We start from the raw sequence: 24,061 nt of genomic DNA on the forward strand, positions 1-24,061 counted from the left end.
TAAGTCATAACAAATGTATTTTTTCGTCTCATTTCATTCGCTGATACGATCCGACAGTGCTTAGAACGGGAAGGGTTGATTCACGCGCCTAATCTCGAAGAAAAGGAACCGCGTACACCTCTCACATGCGTAATCCGGGACGCATTTCACAATTAGCCGCTCACAAACTAGGGAAAGTTGATAAGATTTGAATGGTGTTCTATGCTTTGAGATGATTTTTTTTTGTTTCTAGATTTAGAATGTCAGAATGTTCGAATCATATGAACCCCATCCCGAAGCTGGATGATGATCGTGGCAGTTAGTTTCCAGTCGACTCTCCATCCGGATTAACGTGCCTACTTTCTTCTGCCTCTGATGTTGGCAATTGAACAGAATCAATCTTCTCAAGTGGTTTAGCCGAGTTATGTAACAACTGAACGATGTGGAGTGTTCAACGAGTTGCAGTTCATTTATTCCTGACGGTGGCTGGTAGCTGTATTGTGGTGGGAAAATTCTGTAGTGAAAGTGAAAAGTAGTGAAAATTATAATATATCTTTTCGGGTTATTAGTAAAATTTCAAGTTCGATTTCAGAGTGCCCAAATTAGTGCAGAACGTTACCAAAGGAGTGGAATATGGAGTGTGTAACTATTACTGCATGTTCGGGGAGCATACCTTACCGGTTACGGTGACCGTTGAAAAGTTGTCATGTGCTGTGAGTTCCAGATTTTTTTTGTGTTTTACCTGAAATTTGGATATCCTAAATCAGTGCCTTTTTAGTTGGAGTACGAAACTCGCAAGAAGCAGGTTTGCTGTGAAGGTTATCACCGTTACGGAAACGAATGTCTTCCTTCGTGTAAGCATAAGTGCATCTTCGGTGAATGTACTGCACCGGAAACGTGCAGCTGCTATGGTGGTTACAGAAAAGTGAACGAATTCCTGTAAGTGCTTGATGTGTACATGCAGTACTAAATCATTCAGTGAGATTTATGTTTTATATTCCATGTCATTTAGTTGTGAGCCAGTATGTGATTCTCCATGTGATAATGGGCGCTGCGTTGCCCCAAACTCGTGTATCTGTGATGAAGGGTACGAGAAAAATTCGGAGGGAAAATGCGTGATGAGATGCAGCAAGCAATGCAAATTTGGATGGTGTGAAGAAAATGAATGTCGATGCCATGAGGGATATTCGTTGGATCCAGTAGATGATGGGCGATGTGTGGCTCAGTGTGAACCAGACTGCCAGAATGGAAACTGTGTGCAGCCGAACATTTGTCAGTGTTTGCCAGGTAAAGTTATACTGTTTCGAATTGGATATTTTTAATACTTTCAACATGTGGCTGCCGTCTATTCTTGAAGACAGATGTAGAAGTTTTGCATCAATTTTAGCTTAGCTTAGCTTAGCTTAGACTGACTACACATATCAATGGTTGCTATTCCGTGATTGACCGAAGTCAGTGAAAATGCACAAAGAATCAACTAGAAGTTCGGCTGGGATTGGCCATAATCTTCTTCAGTGTGCATAATTCAGTGCCTCTATTTATACAGGGTCAATAACGGCGCCGGCCACGTCCTTGCAGTCAGGTGGGATTGGAGGAAGGAATGTTAGTGTGTAACCTTTGCTATATGGAGACCGTGTTTACCTCTGCATCTCCACAAAGGTTACTGGGAGGGATGTTTGTTAATAGGGAGGATCGTTGGGTCACAGGATTCACTTTGATAAGCGATTAGACCATGATAAATTATTTGACGCGAGCTAAGGATCGAACACTACCAACCTGCTTCGCGAACCGCGCCACTAATAAATCATGCCACGCGAGCGACGCGCGACACGATTGATCCTGCTCACATCACCCGCCCCCGCAGGAGCAAGCGACGCGAGCAAAGGATCAAACACAACTAACCTGCTTCACGATCCGCGACACTAATAAATCATGCCACGCGAGCGACGCGCGACACGATTGATCCTGCTCACATCACCCGCCCCCGCGAAAGCAAGCGACGCGAGCAAAGGATCAAACACAACTAACCTGCTTCGCGAACCGCGCCACTAATAGATCATGCCACGCGAGCGACGCGCGACACGATTGATCCTGCTCACATCACCCGCCCCCGCAGGAGCAAGCGACGCGAGCAAAGGATCAAACACAACTAACCTGCTTCGCGATCCGCGACACTAATAAATCATGCCACGCGAGCGACGCGCGACACGATTGATCCTGCTCACATCACCCGCCCCCGCGAAAGCAAGCGACGCGAGCAAAGGATCAAACACAACTAACCTGCTTCGCGAACCGCGCCACTAATAAATCATGCCACGCGAGCGACGCGCGACACGATTGATCCTGCTCACATCACCCGCCCCCGCAGGAGCAAGTGACGCGAGCAAAGGATCAAACACAACTAACCTGCTTCGCGAACCGCGCCACTAATAGATCATGCCACGCGAGCGACGCGCGACACGATTGATCCTGCTCACATCACCCGCCCCCGCAGGAGCAAGCGACGCGAGCAAAGGATCAAACACAACTAACCTGCTTCGCGAACCGCGCCACTAATAAATCATGCCACGCGAGCGACGCGCGACACGATTGATCCTGCTCACATCACCCGCCCCCGCAGGAGCAAGTGACGCGAGCAAAGGATCAAACACAACTCTGTAGAAGTTTTGCATCAATTTTGATAAGAAAGTATTGGCAGCAAGAATATTATCTCAAAAAGTGGTGGATAAAATCGGGTTGCTATTTATATTTTGTTTGCAAACTTGTGGAATTCGAGCCACGAAATCTGTGAAAAACATATCTTTAGATTTACTAGCGTAATAAGTAATCTTTCGAAATTTATGGGAATCATATATAATCATAATCATATGATCTGTCAAGTTCTGAGATTAAGATTATTATAAACCTTTCATTTCAATATATTCTACCAAAGTTTGAGAACAACCATTGTTTAAGATGCCAGCAAACAAATTTGTTCACATAACTGAGACTGCAACTCAATAAAGTGAACACTTGTTCGGTAATAAAAAATTGTATGAAATGCACAAATTCCCTCTATTTGTACAAATCTGGAGGACATATAAGTAGGGGGAGATCCCCCAGTACCGGATAGCACTCAATACCGGACAACGTTGAAAAATGGAGAAATAATAGTGATACCAAGATGGTGTATTGAAATAAAAGGAAGCTGTTATGAAGAGTAATGTTTGCGTAGGATAACACATCCTTGTAGTATGCACGCTTTTTTGGAAAAAGCGGAAACGATCGGAGTTAATAATTATTCTGATTATGAAAACATATTTAGATTGAACACTAAGCTGAGAAGCGGGCTCTATCCCAGAGAGGACGTAATACCAAAAAGAAGAAGAAGATATATTGTACCCCAATTCCAGATAGCTTGATTGTTTACAAGATATTTGAGTAATTCTTGCACCAGTGCACATTGGCGCGCCTTCAAACGAAGGTCGGACAAAATTTCATACGCGTCCCAAATAGATGAAAAACAATAACCTGTTAAGGGGCCATTCATTAATTACGTAAGGGGTCATGGGAGGAGGGGGGGTTTAGGATTTCATACGCGTTATACAATTTATTGTTAATTTTATTGATGTATTATCATGGGGGAGGGTGGGTTAAAAATCCAGAAAATTGTCTTACGTAATTAATGGTCCGCCCCTAACTTTCTTCGATATCGAATATCATCCCGTTGTCAATAATCGTCAATTTGAAAACGCATCTATCTAGTGAAATTTGCCCAGATTATTATTTTTCATCCAATCAAATTAAAAGGCTAGTACGTATTACATAGAATTTGATTGTAATTCAGAAATTTGTTTATAATTCTAGATTAGAGATACAAAATCAACTTCTTTTTAGTAATTTTAGCTAAATTTTAAACAAGTTTGAAATAAGATACATATTTGAACGATGAAATAGGTACATTACAATGAAATAGGAAAATTAAATTTTCACCTCTAGGGCAAAGAGTGTCAAGAAAAATTGTTGACGTTTCAAATTATGGATCATTTTTCGCTTAATAGTGAATAACTCATTTTCACGAAACACTGCATAAAACGGAAATAGTTTCAAAAGTTAATAAAAGATTGGAAGAAAGAGTTTAAAAAACATATTTTGATACAAGGAAAAACTTAATATAGTAACCCAGCCAACAAATATGTTCACATAACTGAAATTGCAAGAGAAGAAAGTGGACACTTATTCGGTAAAAACAGATTGTAGAAAATGCACGAATTCCCTCTATTCGCACAAATCTGGAGGCCATATACGTACATTTTAGAGAATCTATCATGGTCAATACAACTTCAGACAATTTGATTTGGCGTTCACTATAATTTCATGTATGATTGTGTATTGCAGTTTAAATGACTTAATTTTTACAAACAAATAAAATAAAAAGAAATAAAATATCACCACGAGACAAGTCACGAACCTCTGATCTTTAGTTTTTGTTGCAGGATTTGGTCTTTTAGCAAATATAAATGAAACACTGTAGAGCATCATGTTTGAATGTAACCGAACTTAATTGTCATTTTGCAAATGAGCCAGTGCAACACTGAAGGTTTCATGTTTTATCGAATTAACGTTTGCAGTTGAAATGAAGTGCAGCAATTTATTAAAGACATCGTACGAAACTACTTATGCAACGTGATGACATTGTGTTTCTGTTGAACAGCGATGTTCTTTTAATAGGTAAGACAATTTGTTCATGAATTCCACTATGTATGTTTGTGTTGCGTTCGGCGATGTGCCCTGTATGATTTTATATCTACATCAGATGAAATCATATGTAAATCACATTGATGATTATAATAGAGTCATACCAAGTGAAGTTAAAATCATAATGGAATGACAGTTTAAAGTTATATATTTGGTCAGACTAAATTGGAATTCTATAAGACGCAAATTCAAGTCAGATGAAACTTATGATTTTATTAACGATTTCAATCAATTTAGTTTGCATCATATCCAATTCCAACGAAAATTGTACATTTATACAATTTGAAATGAACATCCTTATATGATCTCTGGTTTGCTGGGAAATATTAAGAGGTTGTCATCAAATCGAATGCTTAAGACCACGTTTTCACATGAACCCCTCTGATCCCAAATCGGTTATGATTTCGTTGAGATACTGCTGTTTGAAGTTTTCTAGGTGAACTAATGTTGATGAGTTTAAAGCAGTCCAATTTCGCTGTCCTTCGCACACTCACAATGCTGCAAAAAATCTAAAACAAATCAAATTTGGGAAAACGTCACTCAGTGGTACAGAAGCCTATATAAAATATTAAAAAATGATTTTGAGGACCTAAAATTTTGAGGTAATTTTGTCGATTATGGAGGCGTTATTTTTTATCATATATGGAGTGGTTTTTGGATGAACGTCTTTCAAGCTAAGGGGAGTTTTTTTTTCGTTCCAAAGTTCAATCACCGCATGACTTTTCTTTTTCTTGCAGAAACACGCCTCATTTAATTGTAAAAATTTTCGATTGGAGCAAACATAAACAATTTCTTTTGATAGAATTGAGAAGATAAAATGAAATTGATTATCGTATGAAAAAAAAATCAGATGTGTTATTTTTGTAACTCTAATAAAACGCGTTAAAAGACAACGAAATTTATAACAGAAAAACTTATAACTTTTGTACTAAAATAGATATCAACAACCATTTTGCATGATACTTTGCATTTTCCAAAATTTTAAATTCGTTCATACACTACTTCGACAAGAAATTAGTATTAAGAAAAAAAAACTAGAGTCGAAAAAACATATTTTTTCTTGGACCACCCTATATTGATTGAGGAAAAATGCTCTAAATCGGTCAAATCATGAAAAAAACCTTTAAGGAAAAGTTGATTCAAAATTGACGTTCTACAACTTTGTACAAACATATATACTATTATTTTCGCAAATAATGAAGTTTTTTATAATATTACATAAAAATATTGTGGGCCACACTAGTTTTGAATAACACTGAATACAAGACCACATTGTTAGAAATAGTATTGTAGACGACCGTTTGTATCTAAAATTCAATATTCATGTCTTAACGCAAAATATACATATAAAAAAAATACATGCGCCAAAAAACTTCAAAATAGTTTTATTCCCATTTTTTTATTCCATATTTCTCATCAAAGTCTATGAACGAATTTTGGAACATTACAAAACGCAAATTTTCATGTAAACATGTTTTTGATATTTTTTTTAATTCAAAAGTTATTGAAGTTGGATTGATGAAAGTTCTGTTTTAAAGGAATTTAATTGAAATTACAAAAATAGCTCATCTGTATTTTTTTCATATAATATATAATTTCATTTTGTCTTTCGAATGCCGTTAAAAGATATTTTTGTGTTTGTCCCAATCAGAGATATTTACAATCAAAGTAGGCGTGTTTTTGCAAAAAAATATCAACAATGGACCTATTCACGGGTTCATTTTTTGACGTTTTAGCGGTCCCGTGTTATTTATGTGACCATGGCAACCAGTCAATTCGGCACCGCTCAAACGTCAAATTAGTGAACTCGTGCAAAGGTCCATATCTCCCGAACTGGAAGTGATGGCAGGTTTGTTCACTCACCGAATTACGCATTTTTCTAAACTCTAAAAGTGTGTCATTGACTACGGTTTTGTCTCAAATTCCGAACAGACTCATAATCCGAACAGACTCATATTCCGAAAACACGATTTTTGTGTGGCGATTTGATTGAAATGTGTCGAGAGACTTAAAAGTAGATGGAGAACCTTGTACCTTTAAAATCCGCCCCTAAATGCTCATCTTTGACAGATACGCGTATTTCAATAACCACTTGCAGTCTTCTTCAGTGTCAGTTACTCGTATCCACTTGGTTGAGTGAAACTTCGTTGTAGCATGCACCGGAATTTGTCTCAAATTCCGAACAAATTCATATTCCGAACACTCCGTTTTTGTATGGTGATTTGATTGAAATGTTTCGCTGAAATATTTCATCAAATTACCAGAAAATGGCAGTCAATTGCAATTCAATTTTGATGATTCTTTACTTCTAGGTCATTAAAACCAGCTCAAAATTTATTTGTGAAATTATTCATTTGAATATAATTATTTCGTGCAGTTAGGAATTTGAAACAAAATGTTCGGAATATGAGACAGAATGAACACAGTGTTCGGCATTTGAATCAAAATGTTGTTATATACTTGTACGTAAAACAATATTAAACAAGTATAAATAAATATTTTTATCAGCAGACCCAACAGCTAACAGTTAGATTTTGCAAAGCAATTGAATTTTTTCAAATATCAGTAAATTTATACCCATCAGACGAATTTGAAGTCACTGTTGGCCTAAGTGTTCGGAATATAAGGCAAAATGGTACTATAATATCTAAAAACTAGAAAGTCGAACATTCGACTTTAAACAGTGTCATTTTAATTAAATCTTCGAAATTTCTTCACAGGATAACGAGTCCTTGTATAATTCAAGTCATTCATCTATATAAATAAAAATGGAATGGTGTTTGTATGTCACGAAATAACTTGAGAACGGATCAACGGATTTTCACAGTTCTTTTACTGTTGCATACAACAAGGGATGCGACGTGTTCGTGTGTAGGAAAATTTTAAGAAAGTCTTCGGAATAGTCCTTAAAACGGGAGATAACTAATGTGTCATTTTTTATGGGATATTGCATGACATTTTTCAACAGCCTACTTGACGGCAAAACGAAGTTTGCCAGGACCACTAGTATTATATAATTTTGAAAATATTAGTTTTAGTCTTTGAAAACGCCACTGTTCGGAATTTTAGACAAATCGGTTTACCATTTCTATGGAAGTGTGGAGCACCCTAATTTTCGATAACGTCAAACAAGGGCTTAACTAATACCTGGGAGGGAGAAATCGATACAAAATTTCTGTACGTCAAGGTGAGCCGAGATTTTGGCTGTCACGAACTGTCACTGTGAGCCCGGATCTAAAGAGTGGATAAACATGGAAAAAGCGCGTATTTGATCAAAACATATTTTTGCATTTCAACCAAGTTGACAACAAATGGTTTGAAAAACAATTCCTGCACGTCCTAAAAGCAATGACACGATAGTACCTTTTATTTCGATTCAATGTAAGTATTGAAACACGCATCTTTCCACTATTTTCAAATAAAAATGAAATGAATCCCATGTCTGTTCAGGAAGATCGGAAGTGCACAACAAAAGAAAACTAGCAATTTTCCTCCAGCCTGCCTTGATTGTCGATGGTGAACTGGAGTTATCTTGCAGTTTGGAAAAGTTTTGTTTCATATTTCGTGTGTAGTATCTGTGCCTCCCTCCCAGACTAATGCAATCAACTTTGTAGAAGACCGTTTTCGTCTAATATTACATTCTAAAGCACAAAATGCATCTTTCTGCGTAAAACAGGGTTCTGGACCACTGTGCACTGAAGGTTTCATGGTTTTATCAAAGTAACGTTTGCAGTTCAAACGTAGTGCAGCAATTTATTGAAGACATTGTACGAAAATACTCGTGCATAGTGATGTCATTGTAATTCTGTAGAACAGTGATGTGAGTGAGTTCATGAATTTATGTAGCGTCTAGTCATTCCCTGTTTAATTTTATATCTTCATCAATTGAACTCATATGTAATCTCACATTGATAAGTAGGATAATAGAGTCATACTAAGTGAAGTAGAAATCGTGACAGTTTGATGTTACATATTTGGTCACATTAATTAAAATTCTATAAGATGCAAGTTCAAGTAAAATTAAATTGGTGACATTATTAAACATATCATTCGTATTTAAAATTCTTTCAGAACTACAAATATACTCAATTTCATTAATACATACTATAACAATTTTCACGCTACCGCTTAAAAAGGTGAAATGGTTCAAAATAATAGTAGTTTTAATAATTTTAATATTCGTTGTATTTTGACTTGTTGATTTACTGTACAGCTTCTCCGGGCCCAGTTTGATCAGTTCAGCTTCATTTCAAAACATCCGCTAAGCTGACAAGACATTTTTTCCGTTGTCTTTAGCCTCATTATCTGCATTCTCTGCATCATTCATGTGTTCATTGAAGTGCCACCTCCATCTTACGTTCATCTGTTAGAATGCTTTTTGTTTAATTTCTTTTTTAAATAGAACGGTTTGTATTATACAAAATTACCTCTACTTCTACGTTCTTGCTAGTTAGGTGTACAAGTAAGGTTACTTATATCAATAGACACTTTTGTATTTAAAGTTTGTGCTTTTTAAAAAGTGATCTAACGTGAAGAATCCCCTGACTGTCATTTTGTCATTTTAGGTGAAGATGAATCGAAGCCAAACCTCAAATTTTCAAGAGCACAAATCTGGAGAACCAAACAACTTTTAAAACGAAAACTTAATCGATTGGTCACTAGCTGGTGGCGACCAATCGATTAACTTTTCAGCTCAATCGGGTGTTCGGTGCTCCATATTTGTGCTCTTGAAAATTTGAAGTTTGGCTTCGATTCATCTTCACCTTAACGTTTTAGCAAACATTCAAAAATCTTCCAAATTTCTTTGTGCACATAGATTTATTTGATCTTCTGAACTTTCTAATTGATGTTTGAAAACAATACAATCCACCATTTGCTTTCCCTGTGCAATGCTATGTATAGCCGGCCACAATGCTTTGCTTTCTTGTTCGTTACTTATACTTTACATTACATACATTACATTACTCCATTGCAAAAAATCTTCGATTCTTTCATAATGAACTCTAATTCTTTCGTTCATAATTTTTTGGTCCATTGCCTCACTTCAAAGAAACTTCTACACTATTTTATCCTATGCATGTTACTGTCTGGGACACCACAGGTTTCACAGTGGCTGCTGGTCAAGTTTCCGATACTGCTAACAATTTGATAGACAACTGCCTTGTCAGATAACAGAAAGATATTTACTCCTAGATTCCTTCATAATGAACTCCAGTCGCTAGGAAATCGATTTTTGACATCTACTGATATTTTCTTATTATCTAAAAAAACTCCAATATAAAAATCCCACCGACTTCGGGTTGAAGTTTGTATTGATGTTATGTGCACTTTATATCAATTCTTTTCCATTGCGTATTAGTAGCTTTAATTTGTTATAACTTAAAAGGCTTGTTTAATTAAAGCAAAGTGTTAATTTTACGGTATGTACCTTTGTACCGCAGTTTTGAAAAAAATCATTGTATTGAGGTTTAACCATTGAAATCACTAATTTGAAATATATTATTTAGGCATTCTAATACCGTTAAGCATGTTCCCAGACAACCAGAAATTGCATGAAAGTTCACTTTACAACTCGTTTATTCATACTAATTACATCAAACCCGCAAAACACCGTGGATAAACTCGTCAGTTTGATGAGTTTCCTCGCATAAAACACTTCTTTTCTGAGTTCATTTATACATTTTGTTTTGTCTCGTACACTCGTACAAAGTAAGTCGCATCAATCCGTAGCAGCTGTCAAATCAACATTTGTTATCATAAGTTAAGTCGCATAAGATCACAGGTTGATTCGGTAGAATATTTATACACTCGCATTGTATGTTATTATTCATCACTTAATATATGCACGCATATCGCCTCCACTTTTGTACGTAGAAAGCCTTTTCGCGACATCTTATAAGTGAAATTTTGCACATATAAAGCCTCCAGGTGATTTCGTTATACGTACATTTTGGTTGTCTGGGTTCAAATATTTTCAATGATGCATTACACTTAAATGTCGCCAAAGTCTATCACAATTGATTGATATTTCAAAGGCTCAAGTGCTGTAAGGCATTACGGAGCCATTTTTGTGTCATTATTGTTATTCATAAAATAATACCCCCTTGGTTGTTCCGGCTAACTTTGTACTGCCCCAAAGCTTAAACTTCAATTGCTGTCTAATGCACTGTTGGCCAAACTATAGAACTAGATCACTATCAATACTTTTTGCGATTATTTGTAGCATGAATTACCACATTTAGATTTTTCCCAAATCTACACTTTGGGTTTACCGGTCTTTTCGATTACACAAACACGTAAGAGCTCTGGATAAATACAATTGTGAAAGAATTGTACAAAACAAATAAACCCATTCTCACGCTAATTCGTGAAGAGAAAACCCCATGCGTTATTAATTGGTTTCATTGAATTTAAAATCATAGTACTTGCACTTCATGTCACATGTTTTCCTTAAAAATCAAAACTCTGTTGAGAAGGTTCTAAACCTTAACCCCGAACTTCATTGATTCGAGTGTCATCACCCTGAACGCACTATTACGCTTAATGCTATTGTCCGGAATATATAAATACCTTGAATGACATTTTCCCGTGATAATGGAATTCGAATGCCATTCTAGGAACTGGAACTCGCGGGGATGGTCTTCCGGTATTCGGGGTGATGGAATTCAAAGCTTAGGAGTATAATTTAAAAAGATATGTAAAATATGATGAAAACAGAGTTGTTCATGGATTCTATGTAAATTCCAGTTTTGCTTACCGGAAAATCGTATGTTGTTCTGTGTCCCTGCTGGTCTACCTACCATAATATGGTTTGAATCCTACACTAACGATTTCTCTGTAAACTTTTATTTATTTATTTTTTCGATCGAAAACTGTGCTTGTCAAGTAAAGACACACCAGCTGCTATGACCCTTAACTAACAGAAAAAAAAACATAATTTGGGAGCTAAACAAAGTTGTCCAAACTGGCAAAGACAAACATTTAAAATTAAACTCTGCAAATGATACGATTTTGAATGCCATTGAACAAAATAATAACGATGTTCTAAACTTTGCATTATTTTCTTCCATTATGTATCGCTGCTATCAAGGTCGATTATTTTATTTTATTCCATACACTGCTTACCATAACCGAAAACTCAACTCGTAAAGTATTCTTCGGCGTATACTTTACTTCGATATACAACAGGCAGCAATCAGTTGCATGCAAAGAATCTTGAGCACATGAGTTCACAAAACTAGCCAGATTATTGTGCTACTAGCACAAATTTGGTTACATGATGACATTAGCTCCGTAATGCCTTAAAGCATTTGAGCCTATGAAAAATCAGTTGAAAAAAATCAGAGAAAAACAAAAACACGTTTTCAATTTACTTGGCAATAGAAGATTGTAACGATTTTTGCCTGAAAAAATTAATTATTTTATTTGAGATTTGTTTCAATGGTTCAACATTGGGTATTCTATGTAACTCATTGGTACTATTCAAAATTTTATTTTGAATTCTCTGTAGAGTTTTCTTCCTGGTATTACAACAGCTAGTCCATATTGGTACAGCATAAAACATGGCTGGCCTGAAAATTTGTTTGAATATCAAAAGCTTGTTCTTAAGACAAAGTTTTGATTTTCTATTAATAATGGGATAGAGACATTTTACATATTTATTACATTTGGCTTGAATGCCCTCAATGTGATTTTTGAAAGTTAAATTCTTATCAAGCATGAGCCCTAGATACTTAACTTCATCTGACCAATTTATTGGAACCCCTCTCATCGTGACAAGATGTCGGCTAGAAGGTTTCAAATTAAGAGCTTTTGGTTTATGTGGGAATATTATTAGTTGAGTTTTGGAAGCATTAGGAGAAATCTTTCAATTTTGCAAGTATGAAGAAAGAATATCCAATACTTTTTTGCAATCGACTACGAATGACACGCAGGCTTCGTCCTTTGGCGGAGACGCCAAATGTACACAGTACCAAAAAATAATGTGATTTACGTCTTTTGAGATGCACATAAAAGAAGCGAGCCGAATGACGTAAATTTGTGTCGAATTTCAAATACGTTAGTGTCTGATTCGGGAAATGTCGATCACAGTTCCATTGTTTTCGTGTCCTTTAACATGTAAAATTACATTTTTTATTCAATACATCTTCAAGGACACGTTTTCGTGTCGTTCCATCACTTACATCATGTGTCATTCAGTCATAACCAGAATTACGTCCAGAGTAATTTTCATTATTTTTAAGAGTGTACATCGGATTTTTTCTTGCAAGAGATCAGTATTTGGTCTATATTTTCATTATCGAAAGGTTTTAAAATATTCTATCGATGAAATTTTTTCCATACATTTTGTATGGGCTGAAATGTGTCGAAAACGTGATTTTCATGGGATTTAGTATGAAAAATGGCTAAAAAGTGGAAAAAATCAAAATTTCACCGATGGAATATTTTAAAACTTTCCGATTATGAAAATATAACCCAAATACTAAAATCTAGCGAGAAAAAATCGGATGTACATTCGATTTTTATAATCGTCTGGTTCAGACATAGCGTGTGAGGTAACTCAGTTAAGTCAGATGTGAAAATATTGTCCCAAATATTGGTCCCATAATGCTGCCTTGGGGAACACCAGCTCTTACAGGAAGTCTTTCAGATCTGGAGTTCTGATAATTTACCTGAAGTGTACGATTTGACAGAAAACTTTGAATTATTCTAACAATGTACAGTGTTGAACACAACATTTTCAACTTTTTCGATTTTCCATACAAAATTACCAACTTTGGTAAGCTATATCTCAGTTATCTATAGACCGATTTGAATGAAATTTTGGCAGAACATTAGACACAACTTGCATTTCAACATATATTTTTGAGTAATTTTTCCAATCACAAGTTCAAAAGCAGTAACGGTTCGACTTAAGTCAATTTTTTGACGATCTTTTATAAATGACATGACTAAACATATTGAAGGAATAGCTTCATGGTATCTTCAGCAAAGTTGTAGATTTTAACGAGGTGAGTGTGAGTGTGAGTGTTCATACGGTAGAATGAAGTGCACGTAAAAGTGGTTGGTGCTCACAATTTGCGAATATCCATGGTAAAACACCAGTTAAAAACCGAAAAGCTACTGTTGCCAAACAAGTGATCATCTATCAAACGATTTCTATCCGCCAATTAAGTGATAAGCTTCAGATTAGAGTTGTTTTTTGATACTCTTTTCTAGAACAAGTTCTATAATATATCTGCAGTAGCCAAAGCCATAATTTTCGAGCAGTTATTGTTCTATTCCATCCCGTTTGATCCATTCGGATTGTACTCGTCAATATGAGTGATAACGAGAGAACGCTGCGTAGTAACAATACTACCAAAGGATTCAGTCTCAGTAACGATATGAGCGTCGGCGATCTGGCTAATCTGATGAAATCGCAGTTCATTTCGTATCAACGTTCAACGAAAGAGGAAATCAAGATAATGGGAGAGAAATTGTCCTCGGAAATTGAAGGCCTCAAACGAGAGATCACTACGGACATGGACAAATTGCGAGAGGAGAACAAAAAGATCTACGCTGAGTTGACTTCGACCATCAGTACGCTAGAAATGGACACCACTCATGCCATGGAAACATCGATGAGAGCAAACGATTTGATTGCTAGTGGAATACCGTTTGTGCAAGGAGAGGATCTGATGTCTTATTTCAAGATTTGGTGTTGCTCTCTTGGATACAGCGAAGGTCATATACCAATGGTCGATGTTCGTCGTTTAATTGGAAGATCTGGTAGTAGTGGTAACGCACCAAATATTCTGATCCAGTTCGCTATTACGGTTCAGAGAAACGATTTTTACTCACGTTATTTACGTTCCCGACGTCTAGTTCTCTCTGATATCGGGTTCTCCGTAAACAAACGAGTTTATGTGAATGAAAATCTCGGACCTGCTGCTAGAAACTTACGATCGAAAGCTATACGACTAAAGAAGGAAGGCCGACTACATGCTCTATTCACCAGAAATGGAGCTGTGTACATCAAACGGAATGAGGAGGATCGTGGAGTTGCTGTTAAGTCCTCTGATGAATTGGACCATCTCTTACAATCTTCGTAACCCTATTCCTTTGACAATCTTATGAATACTTCCCATGTTTCCAATCCAAAAGGTTTTCCTTTGAATCCTACCTGAAAGTCTCTTACATATTACCTTCTCCTCTGAAGTTTTTGTTTACTTCCTTCCGATCCGTTCCTTTAAAATTATCCTTTGGCTCCCCCCCTAAAAGCTAAAATCTTTTGTTGCTGTATATTCATCACTTTGCTGCTGCTGTTTTTGCTGGGATGTCGCCTATCGGATGCTGTTGATGCTGGGATGCGGAATGCTGTTGTTTTAATGTCCGCGCTGCTTTATCATTCAAATAAACTCTAATAAAATTTTACGCATCTTGTGACACTTTTGATAATAATGAATTGTAGTAAATGATTTGTTTTAATGACTTGAACATTTTTTGTATTGTAAATGTAGTATGGGTGCTCAAACTAATTTCCGTTTCAATCTCGTCTGCCTTATTTATTGATAATGGATAACGATACCTCGGTCAACACCTCTTCGAATTGGAGTATTCCGGGTGTGGTTATGAAATCTGCGTTGTTACCAGGAAAATTATCAATATGTTGTTTAAACAGCCAAAGTATATGTGCTCGTCGTATGACTAAATTTATTGAGTTGAAACAAATGATCATTATGACTGCTGTAGACATTGTTTGTGTGTGTGAAACATGGTTGAATAGCCGGACTGATAATAACGTTCTTACGATTGATGGCTATGATTTGATAAGAAACGACAGAATAGGTAGACTTGGCGGAGGTGTTCTAATGTACGTTAAGCATGGTCTTAATCACAAAATTCTTGATTTGTCAGAAAATATTTCTTCCACAGAATACATTCTTTGTGAGATGAAATTACATAACAAAAAAATGCTTTTCGGAGTCTTCTATAACCCCCCAAATGTCGAATGCTCTGAAATGTTGAACGATTTGCTTTGCCGGTATGGAACTGAATACAGTGGAGTGTATTTTCTAGGAGATTTCAATACTAATCTCCTTGATGTACACTCTAGTAGGACTGCTAGATTACAAGAAGTGTTGATCGGCCATAGTACTGAATGTTTGGGAGTCGAACCGACTTTTTTCCATATCAACGGCTGTTCGCAGTTAGATTTATTCCTAACAAATGTTCCTGATAATGTTTTACGATTCAACCAAATAGACTTTCCTGTGCTCTCTAATCATGACATGATATTTGCTTCTTTAGACATAGAGGTATATACCGGGGTTCCGAGTTCTTTCCAGTATCGTGACTATAACCGTGTCGATATAAATGCTTTGCGAGAGTCACTGCAGTTGGTTGATTGGGACACTTTTTACAGTATCGACGATTCTGATATACTTACTGAATATTTCAATGCTGTGATCTGCGAGATGCATGAAATTTTTGTGCCTGTACGCACTGTTTTAAGAAATCTAAAATCGAATCCATCGTTTAATAATAGCATAGCAAAAGCGATAGTTGATCGCGATTTATCTTTTAAACAATGGAAGGTCTCATCAAACGCAATTGATCATGCTCTGTTTAGAAGATTACGAAACAAAGTTAATTATCTAATAAGAAAAGCAAAAACTGAATATTATAGTTCTCAAATTAATACGAACTTACCCCCAAAACTTCTCTGGAAGAGATTGAAAAATTCTGGAATCAATACAACTACTAAATCCTGTAACAATTTTGATGCAAATGATATAAATAACTTTTTTTGTGAAACCTTCGGCGATAATGATCGTTCTTTCAGGCCTATCCATAGAAACTCAGAGCTACCTGCTTTTAATTTCCGTAATATCGATGAAGTCCAAGTTATCAATGCTCTATTTGATATCAAATCTGAAGCTGTGGGTCTTGATAATTTATCGCTAAAATTTTTAAAAATGTGCTTACCAAGTATTTTACCACAGATAGTTTATATGTTCAATACAATCATATGTAGCAGCCGTTTTCCCAAGTGCTGGAAGCAAGCAAAGGTTATTCCTATCAAAAAGAAACCCTTGTTAAATTCAATTCAAAACCTGCGACCCATAAGTATTTTGTGCGTCTTGTCTAAAGCTTTCGAAGCTTTGCTTAAAAAGCAAGTTTGTGAGCATGTTGAAGAATATAATCTTTTGACTCGTTTTCAGTCAGGTTATCGGTCTAAACACAGTACGAAAACTGCCATGATGAAGGTTTTAGATGACATTGGAATAGTGTTGGATAATGGAAAAACAGTAGTTTTAGTTTTATTAGATTTCTCGAAAGCGTTTGATACGATCTGCCATACTAAACTGTGTACTAAGCTGCAAACTAATTTTGGTTTTTCTTTTGAAGCTACGCAATTGGTTTATTCCTATCTTACAGAACGCTTTCAGTGTGTATACAATAATGGACTTTTTTCTACGTTTATCCCAACTACATCTGGAGTTCCTCAGGGATCTATACTTGGGCCTATTTTCTTTGCATTATACATTAATGATTTACCAAACGTGTTGAAATTTTGTAAAATTCATATATACGCTGATGATGTCCAACTCTATTTTGATTGTTCGGAATTTGACGCTAACACCACTTCGAGGTACATTAATGAAGATTTGGCAAGGATATTGGATTGGTCTGTTAGAAACAAACTTTCAATAAACGTTGAAAAGACGCATGCAATGTTTTTAACTACTCGTGCCAACAGTGAAAACGCTCCTATGTTATGTTTAAATGGAAGTTCTTTAAGGTACGTTGAGAAAGCTTTGAGCCTTGGTTTTACGATTAAGAATGATTTTAGTTGGGATGACTTCATTCTTCAACAATGTGGAAAAATTTATGGTAAATTGAGGACACTACAGCTTACCGGATATTTTTTCAATGCTGAAATAAAGTTAAAATTATTCAAAACCTTTATTTTTCCCTTTTTTGTCGCCTGTGATTTTCTTTTGCCGCAAGCATCAGTGAACGCTACAAATAAACTGCGTGTAGCTCTTAATGCCTGCGTGAGATATGTTTATAATCTTAGCCGGTTTGATCATGTTTCACATTTGCAGTGTAAATTAATAGGTTGTTCTTTTGAAAATTTTGTGAAACTTAGATCTTGTCTAATTATTCATGATATTTTTACACAAAAAGAACCTGATTACTTACATAGTAAATTAGTTTTGAATAGAAGTGGAAGAAGTAATAAATTCATACTACCACGGCACCGTACGTCAAAGTATGGTAATTCCTTTTTCGTTAGGGGTGTTGCATATTGGAACTTGTTGCCAAACGAATTAACTATGCAATTATCAGGGATGGGATTTAGACGGAAATGTTTTGAGCACTTTAGATAAATAGTAGTTTATTTAAACACGTATATTAGAATTTTTCAGAAATGCGTGCTTTACCGAATGTGTCACTTTTGTTCTACAATGCATCAATGTAACATAGAAAAGACAAATCGTCTTAAGTTACTTATTAAAATAAATAAATGAAATGAAAAATGAAATGAACAAGTTTGCTGAAGACAGTTTTTGTGTAGGGCTATCGGATTTTGAGATAAATAGTTTTGAATTTTTCGTCGAAAATTACACTTTAGATAAACCGTTATAATTTATAAACCCATGATTGGAAAAATCACTCAAAAATGTATGTTAAAATTCAAGTTATATCTGATGTTCTGTGAAAATTTCATTCAAATCGGGCGACAAACAACTGAGATCTAGCCCTTCCAAAGTTGGTCATTTTGTATGGAAAATCGAAAAAAGTTGCCAATGTTTTGTCCAATACTGTATGTTTGAAAATTAAAGTTTTTTTTTTTTAATTTTACGATCAAACCTTCATGCCAAACACTGTCGAATGCTTTTTCTATGTCTAGAAGAGCAAGACCAGTAGAATAGCCTTCAGATTTGTTGGAACGGATCAAATTTGTTACACGTAAAAGTGATGAGTGGTCGAATGTCCATGGCGGAATCCAAACTGTTTATTGGCAAAAATTGAATTTGCGTTGATGCGGACCATCATTCTGTTCAAAATAACCTTTTCAAAAGTTTACTGATGGAGGAAAGCAAACTGATTGGACGACAGCTAGAAGCTTCTGCAGGATTTTTGTCTGGTTTTAAAATTGGAACAACCTTAGCATTTTTCCATTTGTCAGGAAAATATGCTAATTGAAAACATTTGTTGAATATCTATATAAATAAAAATGAAATGGTGTTTGTATGTCACGAAATGGCTTACGAACGTGTCAACGGATTTGGATGATTCCTTATCCGTTTTGTTCGTCAAGGGTTCCGACGTGTTTGTGTGTATAAAAATCCCAGGATATTCACCGGGGAAGTTGGAAAAACGAGATTGTACGGAACTGTCATTTGGTATGAGACGATTCATAACGTTTTTCAACAGCCTACTTGATGGCAAGACGAAGTTTGCCGGGATCACTAGTACCGTTTTGATTCATATTACGGACACTTAAGGACTCAGGGAAATATAACCCAGCATAGAGCATACAAAATAAATCATTCTGTATGATTCCTTAACGCTATCGAGCGTCGGAAGCCCTTTACTTTCGAACGGTGGGTGAAGAATACGCTTCCGCAACTTCAATAATTTTAAATAAATCAAAATGTGTGGCCTTTTCATGATTCTTATTCCGGACGCTTCCTCACTTTTGCCTCATATTCCGGACACTTTGAATCGAATTCCGGACAGCTCATGATAACCATTAATGGAACAGTCAAATCATCAATCGAAATCGTTAAACCACCAAAGAGACATCTAAGGTTGTTGGGCATTTTAAATTTTCAAATATATTTATGGAAAAAGTTTACTAAAACGAGCCTTGAAATTGAGAACTTTTGATCAGCAAAAATTGAAACATTTCGCGTGAAATGTTTCCCATACAAAGTAGAGTGTCCGGAATTTGAAGCTGTCCGTAATATGAATCAAAACGGTATCAACTAAAAATGATAAGCTACTTTCTGGAAGTTTCTTGATGAGGATGTAGAAAATTCCATCATCGATGATGAGGATGTAGAAGATTCCATCCATTTTTTAATAATAGTTCTCACTTCTTCCAAATCAGTCTCCCAGGCATTTTCGAAAACGTTCTCTTGATTGAGAATATTTTCGATGTCCTGAGTAACTTGATTTTCAATTGGACTAGTAAGTCCTAAATTAAAATTGTGCGCGCTTTCAAACTGCATAGTATGTTTTTGAGCTTTTTCGCATTTAGTGAGTAATAATTTGTATTCCTCTTTCAATGCCGGTATTGGCTTCTGAGGGTTTTTTTTTTTTCAAAATTTTAGATAATTTCCAAAAGGGCTTAGAGCCAGGGTCCAATTCAGAAACCTTATTTTCAAAATTTTTGTTTCTTAATTGTGAAAAACGTTTCTTGATTTCTTTCTGCAAATTCTGCCATATAATTTTCATAGCAGGATCGCGAGTGCGTTGAAATTGCCTTCTCCTCACGTTTTTAAGGCGGATCAAGAGTTTAAGATCATCGTCTATAATCACGGATTCAAATTTTATTTCACATTTTGGAATTGCAAAGCTCCTGGCTTCAACAATGGAATTTGTTAAAGTTTCAAGAGCATTATCAATATCAAGTTTTGTTTGTAAAGAAATGTTAACATCAAGATTAGAGTCAATATATGTTTCATATATATTCCAGTCGGCTCGAAAATAATTAAAAGATGAGCTGATTGGATTGAGAATCGCTTCATGAGATATTTGTAATGTAACAGGGACATGATCAGAATCAAAATCAGCATGAGTAACTAATTGGCTACAAAGATGACTAGAATCGGTTAAGACCAAATCAATCGTAGATGGGTTTAAAAGCTTGTCTAATTATTCACAATTCTCTTTGTTCCAGGCTACACCCTGTCTCCGGTGTTCCCCTTTTTGTGCGAGCCTGTATGCACCGGCAACTGCCATAACTGCATCGCTCCGGAAACATGTCTTTGCGAGGAAGGCTACCAGCTGAACGATCAGAAGGAATGCGCTCCTCTATGCGACAGCGTGGACTGCACCAACGGATTCTGCGCTCATCCGGAAGTATGCCAGTGCAACGACGGCTACCAGTTCGTGGAAGGCGAATGCATTCCGTTGTGTGGCGACGATTGCGTCAACGGCGAGTGCGTTGCTCCGGGGGTTTGCGTCTGCGATGATCTGTATCGGATGGGCACGAATGGGACGTGTGAACCGTATTGTCCGGAAGGCTGTTTGAACGGCGACTGCGTGGGTCCGGGGGTTTGCCGATGCAAGGATGGATTTGAAGTAGGTTCGGCGAATGGGATTTGTGAGCCACGGTGCAGCAGACCGTGTGAGAACGGTATTTGTGCGGGACCCGATCAATGTGTTTGCAGCGAGGGATTCCAGTTGGACCGAAAGGATGGAAGCAAGTGTGTCCCGAAGTGTGAGAAACCATGCGTTCACGGAAGATGTGTGGCGCCGGATGTTTGCGAGTGCAATAAAGGTAAGTAGACGGGAATTGTTCAGGTTATCGGTCATAACTGGAGGTTGTGGTTTTAGGATACGTGAAATTGGAAAACAGCCGCAACGTGTGTGAAGCGAAGTGCACGAACGGGTGCTCAAATGGAATCTGTGTCGGTCCGGAACGCTGTGAATGCCTTCCCGGTTATTTTGCAACCACGAGCGGTGAGTTGAGGGTCTTCAATCCATTTTAAATGAGTTACTTTAATCCAATTTTTTTTTATTTTTAGCACTGAGTTCAAAGAAATCGATCTGCACGCCCTACTGCAAGAACAAGTGTGTCAATGCATACTGTATTAAGCCGAACGTTTGCCAGTGTATTTCCGGGTATCAATTTGCGGACAATAGCAGTAGCGTGTGCGAACCAATTTGCGACGCAGGATTGGTGGACTGTACAAACGGACAGTGCATCCAGCCCAATATCTGCGAGTGTAATGAAGGCTTTGTGCTAGCGATACGCGATGGAAGGATGGCCTGTGAGCCGAAACCTTGCGATCGTGTCTGTGTGAATGGGTTTTGCGTTGGGAACGATCAGTGCAGTTGCCAGGAAGGGTACCGGAAGTCACCGATGTACGACTTCATCTGTGAGCCAGTTTGTGGTGATGGATGCGTTGAAGGGGTGTGCATCGCTCCTGGATTGTGCGTTTGTAAAGAAGGGTTCAGCGTAGGAGAAGATGGGACTTGTCAACCATTGTGTACGGAAGTGGATTGCAGTAATGGGGTATGTTTGGGCAACGACCAGTGCCTGTGTAACGACGGGTTCCAGTTGAAGAGGAACGTCAAGGGTATATTGGAATGTGCTCCTTTGTGTGGATCAAGTTGTTTAAACGGCCGCTGTATAGCTCCTGGACATTGTGAATGTGACGAAGGGTATCAGTTGCATGAAGTTTTGGATATATGTGAACCGTTATGCAACCCACCTTGCACTAATGGCGAATGTGTGGAGCCAGATCTCTGCACTTGCTATGAGGGATTTGTTCCGGAAAATGAGGAGTTGTTCGACTTAAGTCACGTGTGTGTTCCTTTCTGTGATCCGAACGTTGTAGACTGCAGTGATGGATATTGTGTAGGAAACAACCTGTGTCAATGCAACGACGGATTCTATTCAATTGTTGAGAGTGGTGTTAGAACTTGTCTACCTGTTCCCGAGCCTACCATTGTGGAATGTGATGTTCCGACTACTTCTACGACAACAGTCCAACCCGAATGCATATGCGAGACGCCGAATCCATGCCCTTTGGTCACTTGCCCCCCTATTCCGGAAACAACACCGACTCCAAGCTGTGACTATACTTGTCCCGAACCAGCTCCATGCCCTGAAGTGCAGTGTCCAACAGTTCCTCCGACTACTACCGAAACCTTCAAGCCGTGTGAATGTGCTACCCAAGCTCCTTGCCCAGTAATTGAATGTCCTCCACCGATCATTATGGAATGTCCTACTCCGGAGCCAGAGCTTAAATCGGAAGAAGTCGCACAGTATATCTGTGACGATAGCTACGTCGACTGCAGTCATGGAACGTGCCTGGGAAACAACATCTGTGAGTGCAATCCGGGATATCGCAGAGGTGTCGGAGAACAGGAAGTGATTGTTTGTGAACCGGTATGTGAGAAAGCTTGCGTGAATGGAGTCTGTGTAGCGCCGGAAGTTTGCGAGTGTTTCGTTGGGTATGCGGATCATGGCGATGGATTGTGTCGGCCCATCTGCGAAGAGCCTTGCGTGAATGGAGAATGTATTGCGCCGAATGTATGCCGTTGTGCCGTTGGATATGAAGAGGAATGGGATGGGATGTGCCGTAAGAAGTGTGAGCCTGAGTGTCGCAATGGGATTTGCTTGAATGGAGAGTGCGTTTGTGACGAAGGATACGTGCTAGATCGTGAAAATGTTTGTAGCGAGGTAGAAGTAGAGAATGTGGAAAGCGATGAGGTTGAGGTTGACGGTCGCCATGTAGGAGTTTTGCAGAGTACGTTTGATGCTGAATGCGAGGATGGGTATGAGATGAAGGAAGGCTTTGAGGAATGCGTGCCGGTATGTGATGATTGTGATAACGGAAGTTGTGTAGCACCTGGTGAATGTGAGTGCCTCGAAGGATTCGTTCGAATGTATACTGAAGGAGAGGGATCTTGTAAACCAACAATGGCAACTGAATCATCAGTTGAAGGAACTAGTAGATCAGAAACTGCAGAAATGAAAGCTGCAGAACAGGTTGAAGTTCGCAGAGAAGAAAAATTCAGCTTCATATCAATTTTCAATCGCACTCATCTGTTGATAGCGGCTGTTTCTGCGGCAGTTGCCTTAGTCTTAATGCTGGTGTCATATTGGGTTTGCTCTTACATTAGCAGACCTACTCCCATTCCCACCGAAACAATGATTGATTGAGAACAAAAGCTGAATAATTCATCTACTAACCCACCTAGGTAAGTTTGAGCTGATTGGTTATGTTGCTTATGGTTGGCTTTTAAATTTTACTATTGGATATCAAAGTTCTATAGACCAGTTCACTAATTTGACGTTTGAGCGGTGCCGTATTCACTCGTTGCCATGAGCTGTATTGTTATATTCACCAAAATGGCTTTGGTGAGTGAATTTGACGGATAGCGCCAACACTTTTTGTTGCATAGGATTTATCGAATGTAGCGCGGTTGTTGCACGATGACCAGATTGATTTCCCGAGCATGTGCACGGAAAGAAGACTGATGATCATCGTCGTTTACTAAGTTTACGTTGAGTGAAAAAAAAAATTCAAAAAATATTATTAATAACGATAAAATGCTTTTAGTAGTGCGCAGCAATGGTAAATCGGTTTGATTATTCTGCGCAGTTCAT

The 24,061-nt window shown here is 37.5% G+C and overlaps 1 protein-coding gene across 1 annotated transcript in view; it reads left to right on the forward strand.

Moving 5' to 3' along the window:
* Nucleotides 1-231: 231 nt before the first annotated feature.
* Nucleotides 232-24,061, forward strand: part of LOC5569880 (fibrillin-1) — a 28,171-nt gene continuing 4,341 nt past the window's right edge. Inside the window, exons 1-7 of the mRNA XM_021847768.1 lie at nucleotides 232-511; nucleotides 572-692; nucleotides 758-918; nucleotides 992-1,266; nucleotides 20,618-21,220; nucleotides 21,277-21,402; nucleotides 21,468-23,652. Of these exons, the coding sequence (XP_021703460.1) occupies nucleotides 420-511; nucleotides 572-692; nucleotides 758-918; nucleotides 992-1,266; nucleotides 20,618-21,220; nucleotides 21,277-21,402; nucleotides 21,468-23,614 (3,525 nt within the window). The 5' untranslated portion in view covers nucleotides 232-419 and the 3' untranslated portion in view covers nucleotides 23,615-23,652. The remainder of the gene's footprint in view (nucleotides 512-571; nucleotides 693-757; nucleotides 919-991; nucleotides 1,267-20,617; nucleotides 21,221-21,276; nucleotides 21,403-21,467; nucleotides 23,653-24,061) is intronic.

Source organism: Aedes aegypti, chromosome 2 (genome assembly GCF_002204515.2).
Source record: "Aedes aegypti strain LVP_AGWG chromosome 2, AaegL5.0 Primary Assembly, whole genome shotgun sequence".
Lineage (NCBI taxonomy): Eukaryota > Metazoa > Arthropoda > Insecta > Diptera > Culicidae > Aedes > Aedes aegypti.